At 36.3% G+C, this 9,777-nt stretch overlaps 2 protein-coding genes across 2 annotated transcripts; both read right to left on the bottom strand.

The window, feature by feature from the left end:
• Positions 1 to 2,643: 2,643 nt before the first annotated feature.
• On the bottom strand, positions 2,644 to 4,327 carry LOC120262257 (zinc finger protein GAI-ASSOCIATED FACTOR 1-like). The gene is made up of 3 exons (XM_039270339.1): positions 4,172 to 4,327; positions 3,673 to 4,069; positions 2,644 to 3,572 (listed from the first exon to the last, which is right to left on the bottom strand). The coding sequence occupies exons 1-3, from the start codon at positions 4,290 to 4,292 to the stop codon at positions 2,645 to 2,647; spliced, it is 1,446 nt and encodes a 481-aa protein (XP_039126273.1). The 5' UTR covers positions 4,293 to 4,327; the 3' UTR covers position 2,644.
• Positions 4,328 to 5,766: 1,439 nt separating this feature from the next.
• LOC120260408 lies at positions 5,767 to 9,776 on the bottom strand. Its single transcript, XM_039267883.1, has 2 exons — positions 8,702 to 9,776; positions 5,767 to 6,071 (listed from the first exon to the last, which is right to left on the bottom strand). Exon 1 carries the CDS (start codon positions 9,635 to 9,637, stop codon positions 8,717 to 8,719), a length of 921 nt encoding a protein of 306 aa, XP_039123817.1. The 5' UTR covers positions 9,638 to 9,776; the 3' UTR covers positions 5,767 to 6,071; positions 8,702 to 8,716.
• Position 9,777: the final 1 nt, after the last annotated feature.

Raw genomic sequence — 9,777 nt, 5'->3', positions numbered from 1 at the left:
ACATACTTGCATATGAATATAGTTTATACAATAATACAAATTTTCGTTTCTTTATGTTATTTATATAATTGTGAGTAAACTATTTATTTTTTCTATCTTTAAGAATATTTTTAAGACATAATTACTTATATATATATCGGTTGAATGGAAAAAAAAAATTCGAATAATTAGATAAAGCAGACTGAATTGAACAATTACTTTTTTATTCCTCCATGAAAAAAAAAAGGGGGAAAAACAAAAGGAGAGCAGAGTTATGATGGTGTGTTTATAATTATTGTTGTTTGGACAGAGAAATTTATGGCTCCATCTGGTTCATCAGCATGTTGGGTGCGTGTCTGTTGAATGTGTCGGTGGCCTAGTTTATGAGCCCATTTTGACCACAAGAGGAATATATTATTTCAATCTTGCCACTCAAACAATGTGTACTTTGTCATTTGTTAAACAATCAAATGTTAATTAATTCTTGAATACATGGCTCTTTCCTTGTGCCTTGGATGAAAGATACGTTTGTATATTAAGGGAACTTAGTTTTTTATTTAAAACCAAAAAAATTGGTATCCTTTATCTTTTTCCTGTTTTTCTAGAATGGAATCTGTCTGACTTTTTCTTAAAAAAAAGACTTGGACAAATCAAAATTGAAGTTTAAGCAATATGCTTAATGTGAAATATCTAAAGATATATATATATATATATAATGCTTAATAGATCTTTATTTTTACAGCTTATAACATAATTAAATTTATAGTTTAAAATTCTATGTCTATTAAGATCTTTGCCTATTTTTGTAAAAAAATGATTATTAATCTATCTATAGATTAAATTTATGTTTAAATAGATTCAAAGTATATTTTCATAAGTTATAATTGAATATAAGTACAATTTTAAATATATGCTTTAAAAAACATAAAATAAATATAGAAAATATTTTTATAATAATTACAATAAATAATGAGTTTTTGGAGAAAATAGTTTCCAAATAAAAGTGTTCTAATTTTTCCACAAATATTCCTTCTTTTAAATGCTCATTGCTTGCAAATGAAAGAATTTCTGGATTTGACAAATACTGCTATTGATTATTTTCATGGAGTTGGAAATAATCAACAACAACAAAAAAAATAAATAAATAAATAATCAGAACATGGAAGATAGTCAAAAATTTAGCTCATTTTATTTTATACATAATAGAAAGTCAGACTATTTGATTTTTAAATACTTTTCTAGAGTAATATACATGTATGAAAATACTAGATTTAATGTGTTCTAATTAGTAATTACCTTATTTTCAAAGAAACACCATATTATAATTAATTCCAACTAATAAAACAAATAATAAAGAATACAAAAAGGCTAAGTGACCTCTGGAATTCCAATGCTACACAGAGATTAACAAGACCCAAAAGAAAGTGAAACAAAAAAAAAAAAGTTCAACTTGAATCGTTGCCATGCATACGTGACAAACATGTCATCTTGTCATGCATTAATGCAAGAACTAAATACTCACCTATCTTCTCAGTGCAGTAGTGTAACAACACATGAATAATATATAGCATTGCATGTCTAGGATCTCTCACTCAAAGGTCTTCTCCAATGGCCACTAGCTACAAACAACTAAGTAAACCATGCACCTCCTTGTAGGAAACCTTTGAGAGAGAGACCCAAGAAAAGCCATGCTCCTTAATTTCTCACTCTGTGAACTTGCATGTTTATATGTACATATACACAGAGAGATTTATATATATAAGAAGAAGAAGCTAGAGTACTTGTGAAGAAGAGTGCAAAGCATAGTGATAAAGGAAAAGGACAAGCTGGGAGAGAAGGATGGCTTAGGGATGGGAAAACCATCTAAAATTTGTGGGTTTATGTTAGCAAAGTCCACAAATGAAGAAGTTAATGGAGATGAAGCCAAAACAAGGTGGGGTTTCGGATAGGCCTATGGATCTCAAGACTCCAAACTTGGAGATGATTGCAGTCCAATGGCGATGCTTCCATCGTATTGGCCCTCGGCTTTTGAACACCGCAAAGACATACAACAAGATGTGAAAGTGATGGAGAAAAAGAAGGACTAATTCATGCATTAATTATTTCTTCTTCAAAATAATATCTATGTTCATTAGATTGATGCTTATTAATTAATCAGATGATCAAATGTATATATGTATGGTTTTTTATAGTGGGATAGAGCATCAATTCTCACAGGAATATATATAGAGGCCTTTATAGTAAGGTTAATTGTTTACCAAGATGCTTAATTCCACTTAATTTGTTCCAAAGAGTTGTTGATTAAAGCATAATTTTAGATCAGTGTGGTACTTAAAAGTGATTGTTTTAGTGGAGTTGAAATTTTATGAGAATATAGATATTGATCAAAGATAATATATATATATCACTTTTGTACAATATATATATATATATCATGCAGTTGACTCTTGCTCTTCCAAGTCATTGCATTAATTGCTACTAGAATTATCAAAAAGAAACAGAGCATTTTTTTTCTTGAATAATGTGGTCCACATTATGTGGATAAACCACAGATTTGAAAGAGAGCATTTCAACTTGTTGGGATATATGCTTTTTTTTATATATTAAAGATAAACATTAAATTTAGACTTAAAACTTCAGATATGAAGCTAATTACATGCATGCTTTAAAAATCCCACATAGGCTTTGCCAACGTGGGTTGTTGGCCTTGTGACATGCTATGGTGGTAACCAGTGTACATCATCTCCTCTTGGTTTTGTTGATGTTCATTTGAATACCTAAGTCCCACAGAGTTCTCAACATATCCATGATCACTATTAATTCTTGCATTTCCAGCAGGTCCCAATCCTAAGAAATCTTGGGTCATTCTCCCATCTCTTCTCTCTCCCATCTCTTCATGACTACTAGTAGTAGTATTACTAGTGTTCCTCCTTATTAATTGTGCTTCTAAACCAACCATGGATGTGTGATTTTCAGCATTCACTGAATTATAAGCATGATGATGATGATGATGATCAGTAGTAGTACTTGGATTATTTCCAACATATGCATTAGTATCAGCTACTGCTGTTGAGAAAGGATTCACAGGTTCTTGCATAGAAACCAATGATTTGGAACTGCTTGAGTATCCGGTGAAGCCTCGAAGGAGTATCGGAGATATAGAATTATCGCTGACCTTTGCGCCCATCTCCGCCGCCTTCTGAAGCAAAGCAGTGGCCGACATGTAGCTAGACCCGATCGACATTCGAAGGCTACTACTTGATCCACCAGAGCTCATCATGTTCGTGTTCATTCCTCCAAGTTGCAGGCCTGAGTTCCTCATCGCACTTGGATTGAAAATCATGTCAGAAGTGTTAGCCATGAGTGGATTATTAAGTGAGAGTGAGTGAGGATTATTTGAATTGTGATCAGAACTGGTTGAGTTCATCATGGTATCAATGCTTGATGAATGCAAGCTTGGCATGGAATGAGAACACAAGTCTTGTGTTTGGCTTTGCAAACTCCCAACCATGGATGCAAGTCCATGATTTGTTCTATAATTCTCTTCAGCCAATGCATCACAAAAAGCTCTATGTGTCACAAAGCTATCTTTCCTGCATGAACATATATATAGCAACAAATCTTCATCAAAATCTCCAATGCATGCATATATATATATATGGGAACACTAATAATTAAGAATAATAATAATACCTAGAGAAGATGGTGCCACAATCACATCGATACTCTTTGGTGCCGCAAATCTTCGCATGAGCTTTCCAATCAGATTGAACAGCATACTTCTTAGAGCACTTATCACACTTCCATTTCTTCTCACCGTGTTTCCTTGAGAAGTGTTTCTTTATGCCTGTTAGATCTCCCAAAGCCCGACTAGGATTATGGTGAACACAAGTGACTTCAGGACAGACATAGACCTTCTTCTTCACTTCAGTGCTTGTTCTCTGCTTGAGTTTCCATGGCAGGTTGTGTCCTCTCCTATGAAGTTGAAGATTCTGGTCCCTCTGAAAACCTTTGTGACAGACTTCACATATGTATCTATTTGTTGCCAATAGTGTTCTTGGAGATAAAGCTACAACCTCTGCATCTGGATCTATATATATATATATATATATACACACAATAAATGAATGAAGTGAAGGAGAAAAACATATATATATATATATATGGAGTATAATTAAGAGAAACAATGTACCCGGATTGCCAGGAAGGCTTCGTCGCTTCTTGGATGGAGGATTAATAGAGGAGGTGTCTGGTTTAGCGGTGACAGAAGGCAAAAATGGCTGCTGAGATTCATCTTCAGATGTGTTGGACATACTTGAAAGAAATTGGAAGGAGGGATACTGTTGGATTTTAGAAGGAAAAAGCTAGTGAGGTATTGGAAGGATGGAAAGTGATGATATATAACAAAGGAAAGAAGAGGATTTGAGAACATGACACCAAGAAGAAGCTCTTCCAGTCCAATTTAGTTCAAACACTGCAGTCCCTGCATGTATTTCATTTTTTTTATTTTTTATTTTTTTTTAATTTTTTCATTGCAATTTCATTGCATCACACTCTTGCTAAAGAATATGTCAAACAATATTACTCCAGCTTCAACTTCTTGTCTCTTTCTGGTCTCAATAAGAGCAGGCTTAATTATATGTGTGTGTATATATATATACATATTTATATATCTAATAATAACCAGTGTACTTCAAACTTTAAAGCTTGTTTGGTTATATTCTTAAATGTTTATATATATAATATAGATGTCGCTTTTAATTACCAAATAGTAATGATGATTTAGAGAGATTAAAGAAAAGAGGAGTAAAGATGAAATGGTAATGAGAACAAGAAGGAGAAAGACAAACATTGAGAACAAGAAGAGGGTTCCAATGGAGAGAACCATTGGAAGAGACAAAAGGGAGGTGGATATTTTAAAATGGGAAGGAGTTAGAGGCCTGGCCTACTTGCTCCAAAGCTAACTTTATTAGCTTCTCTTAATCACGGAGCTTGTCTTGCTTAATTGTCTTATAATTAGGATTAATGGAAGTTGGTTGTGTGGGTTAAGGATGGGAACAAAAGCAACCACGCTGTGAGGTAGTTCATCTGTAGCTTTTTTTTTCAGAACTCACGCACGGTGCACGTGAGAAGGTGTGTGTTGCAGGCCTGGTCAAGGATTCGATGTGGAGCCAAGTGGCTTGTGAATTTCATACCTAGGTGATCTATATATGTATTAGAGAAAAAAAAATATATATATATATATATATATTTATAAGGTGGTGGAGTTTTCAATAATTTTCTTGAAAATGAAAATTAGAAAGTGACATAATAATGTACTTAAATTTTGGCGTAAATATGATTTATCATTTAAAGAAATGAGAAAAACCTGGCTCCATTGTTCACCTGATTCCTATTTTCCAATTTACATAGACTTATATTTCCTTATTTTAAAGTAACAGTTAAGGTCATGGTCTCCATTCCAAAGCAGTTCAGACTCATCTCTGAGTTCTTATTATTATAAAGTTACAGTTGAGAACTTGTTAGCTAAAATACTGAATTTGGGATTTGAGATCCAATTGTCATATCCTCTTCATAAATTGTTTGAAATAAAAATGGACATGGGAACAGACTGAACTGGTACCCAAAAATTTCAGCAAAATAAGATTAGCAAATCCAGGAACTGAAACAAGATTCTTGCAAGAATTACTGAGCTAGTAGTAGAGATGACCACATCAAAATACAAGTTGGGGGTCAGAACCTATCAAAGAGATAATCAAGAACAACAAATAGCTATAAACCAGCAGCAAGCAAACAAATGCATGAACAATATATATTAAACTGGGCATTGTGTATGTGTATCAGTTGAAAATTGCCAAACAAAAAGAAACACCCATAAAACAGAAATGCGCCCCAAGGAATTGGTCTCTGGTATCACACATCATCAGCTTTGAGTAACAAGATTGGACCGGGGGCTCCTTTTTGTGAGTAGTCTTGAGAGCAGCGGACAAGAAGCCTGAAGGTGAGGATACCAGGGGCAGACAAGGCATAATTCTGGCTTTCAGCAACTGAGATTTTAAAATCCTCATAAGAGTGTTGGGAAAGAATGTGCCCTGAAACACACACACACACACACACATACACAACCAGAGGAATTTTCATTAGTAAGAGTCTTGATAAATAAATCATCACTTGAGATTTTTCTGTTTAGAGATGTCATAAAAATATTTGCGACAATTCTACAACTCGCAAGTGAATAGAGATGCAACCTTTGTACTTGAACAAGTCTTTGATTGAAATATTGCTCTTAAATGCACAATTTCCTCTCAGAAAATGACACAATCAACAGAAGAACCTTGAGTATCCAAACAAAATCTGGATTCCAAGGTATTATAAGTTATTCTGTTGTAACAAAGCTCAGGCACTGCAGACAAAAGATCTTTCTCCTTTCTTTCCATTAACAGTAATCTTGGGATAATAACAAAAATATGCCCTCCAGATACAGATGTTTTTGAAAAGTAAAGTCAAAAGAAATCAAATTTTGGATGAAAAGAGTTCATTATTGATGTGAAAAACAGTGATGCATCAGACCATGATGGATGGGAAAATTGTTCTGCTCAAAAGCAACGATAGCTTACAGCTTTAATATGGCTGTTCTACTCAAAGGAACACATTAAAATAAAATATAACGGAATGATGCAGTTTTGAATGGGCCATGCAAGCCGAGCCAAATTTTTTAATTATGAAGTGCACAATCACTATCTGGATGTATTGGATAAATAGAAATATTAAAACTGAAGTCTGACGAGTAAATGGCAGCCCAAAAGAAAAAGTGACAGTGTAGGATATCTTGGGAAGGTAAACAAATGCAAGTTACATCTTATCCTGCAAGCAGATGGGTGGTGACTTGTGCTGTTGTGCATCAAGTTTTGCCCCACTAAGTCATAAGGATAAATTGTAATTGTAGAACAACGGATAAATGAATATCATGTAAAGCACATAAGAAGCTGCTTTGTATGTGAGTGCATGAGTGCTCCTGTGTGGGTGGTGATAGTTGAGTTGGAATAGGACAAACTGATCAAAAGAAACAGGGCCTTGTTATTGATGCGGACAGATCTAAAACAACAACAACAAAAACAAAAAAAAAAATTGTCCAAAATGGCCTTGACAAAATTTAGAATAGGTAAACTGGAGTTACGGACTTTCATAGCACAAGAATATTTGACATGCAGTAGTGGGCAAGAAATAAGTTCAACTACAGAATATCTAGTAGTCAGTAGTCAGTTGAAGTAGCTTAGTAATCCTCTGTCCATGTCATGAATTATGATCAGTTAAATAATAAACAACAACATGGTGAAAAAATGGGTTTGGTCAAGAAAAGTAAAAAACAAGATGAACTGTTCCACCCAAGAAATTCAAGCAATCCTTAAAAATTTTTATAAAAAAAAGACGGGCCAAAAAAGTGTTGAGGATGATGGCAAGGTAAGGTTACAACAAACACAGCACTTTAGGACCCAAGATGAAGTGTTATCAGTAGAACATTCAAAGAGGGGAAAAAAAGAGATAAGACATTTATAGCATAGAAAGCAATCAGAACAAGGGTTCTGAGACATGGGCACATGGAGAAATTCATGATGGAAAGTTCATGCAAGGAGAGAGACCAAAAATTGCTATAAATTCAATACTCATTCTTCCTATCTTGGCCTAATTGTGAATCAATACCAACTTATGAGGAACTTCAAGGGAAACAAATGTGCTACTTAAAAGAGCACCAATTCTTGCCCAAACTAATGCAATAACACTTTTAATGACCAAAAAAAAAATGGATTGGCCATAAAAATCCTACGAAACCATTCATGTGAAAAGTGAAACTTCTTTCTAGGTGTCCTTAGATTCATTCAAAATCAAACTTCACCACCAATTACTAGAATCAATGGGATCAAGGATGAGCACACAACCTTCCAAAAATCATTGAAAGATGTAAACTTTCCTTCTCCAACTCATGGCACATTCATAGATGACCAACCACAATAGCATGAAGTGGATCTAGGCAGAGATATAATTCAAATCCAAGTCTAAAAATCAATAGACCAATGGAAGAGAGAATCAAATCAGTTTGGCATACACTTTTTAGAACAATTTTAAGAACTTATCCATTATATATCAATAAATAATTTTCTGGCGACTGCCACCAAAATTTCTTCATTTCTTCAGTTTATAGATGAACCCTAGTACGAAGTTGAAACTTCATCTTTTATTTCTAATTGGCTAGTGTGCACATCAGAACTTTTCCCCTATCCAGTAACTTCTCCCCAAGTAAAAATGTCATCCTATAGGCTTAAACTAAGGTGACAAAACAAAGAGCAAATTTGAAAGTGGAGGAGTTACCAGAAAGCAGGCTAAAGCCAATATGGATCAGATGACACAATTCTAAAGTCACTAAAATCAAAAGGAAAGTAGGTTAGATAACATACACCAAAACCAACAACAAAGTCTTTTATAACCTTCAGTCTCTAGATCATAAAACTCTCAATGGAGACTCAAAAGCAAAGAATCCTAACTTAAGAATCCATAAAGCACGAACTTTTCACCTTCACATCCAATCCAGAATCAATTGATGATAACTATTTGTCCTATTTCTAGGAAAGCTTATTTTGGTCAATATAAAACAGAATCATATAAAAAATTATGTAAATTCACAGCCATAATTTCAAAGGAAACTCCAGAGAGTTTGAAAGCGAACCTCTTAAAAAAAAAGCTATTCCTGCATGGAGTTCTTCCCAATGGCCTTCATCTGCACCGGCTCCATATCACTCAATGTGGCGGTAGACGAAGAAGTAGGCAGAGCCTCATAGGAGCCCCCGCCATTGAGCCTTCTACCCAACCCCCCAAACACCCGGCCTGCCATTGCGTACAAAGCCAACACCACCACGGCCACAAACACGCAATTGAGGGCAAACGCTAAATCCAAGATGGCCGTAGCCCTCACTCTGAACTCATCGAGATCGCACCTCGTGGGCCCATCGGGGAGGTCAATGAGGCTATGACAGCCCTCGGGGATGAAGGCTTCAATGTAGAGTAAGAGACCCGACACGAAGAACCAGAGACCTTTGAGGAAAATGGAAGCGGCGAGGGAGAGCTCGGAAACGAAGAGCTTGGGGAAGAGGGCAAGGGAGAGGGAGGCAACAGCGGAGGCTGCGGAGATGAGAGCGGAGATCGAGTAGGACTTAGCCTGGAGGTCAGAAGGAGGGAAGGATGAAGAGAAACGAAAAGATGAATAGGAGAGGAGAGCGAAGGCGAGAGAAGCGAGGAGGAAGATGAGGTCCGGCGGGGCGGAGGCGGAGGAGAGGGCGGCGAAGGGGAGGAGGATGAGGAGGAGGAGCAGCGCGGCAGCGGAGGAGAGGGAGAAGAAGTGTTGTGCGCCGGAGGAGGAGAAGGAGAGGTGGACGATGGAGATGGAGAGAATGACGATCCCGAAGTAGAAGGGGAGGTGGCGGAGCAGGTGATGACGGTGAGAGTGGAGAGGAAAGGGGTAGTATGGCCTGGCGGAGTAGTCACCGGAGAGGGATGTGCCTCGAGATGTGGGTTTCAAGTGCGATCTGGCGGCGGAGATCATGTGGTAGACGCCGTAGACGGAGAGGACGAAACACGCGATGGTGTCGTATAGCATGGCGCCCATTTCGATCGAAAGAGAAGGAAAGAAGACAGAGAGACGAAGGCGAGATTATTAAGGGATGTGGAATTGGGAGTGACATGGGAAAGGGACCTGTGGAAGGGACTCGAAGGAGAGGATTGGGTGTTTTGGTTTATGGGGTCAAG

Source organism: Dioscorea cayenensis, chromosome 5, assembly GCF_009730915.1.
Source record: "Dioscorea cayenensis subsp. rotundata cultivar TDr96_F1 chromosome 5, TDr96_F1_v2_PseudoChromosome.rev07_lg8_w22 25.fasta, whole genome shotgun sequence".
Taxonomy (NCBI): domain Eukaryota; kingdom Viridiplantae; phylum Streptophyta; class Magnoliopsida; order Dioscoreales; family Dioscoreaceae; genus Dioscorea; species Dioscorea cayenensis.
This window is presented reverse-complemented; position numbering and strand designations above follow the sequence as displayed.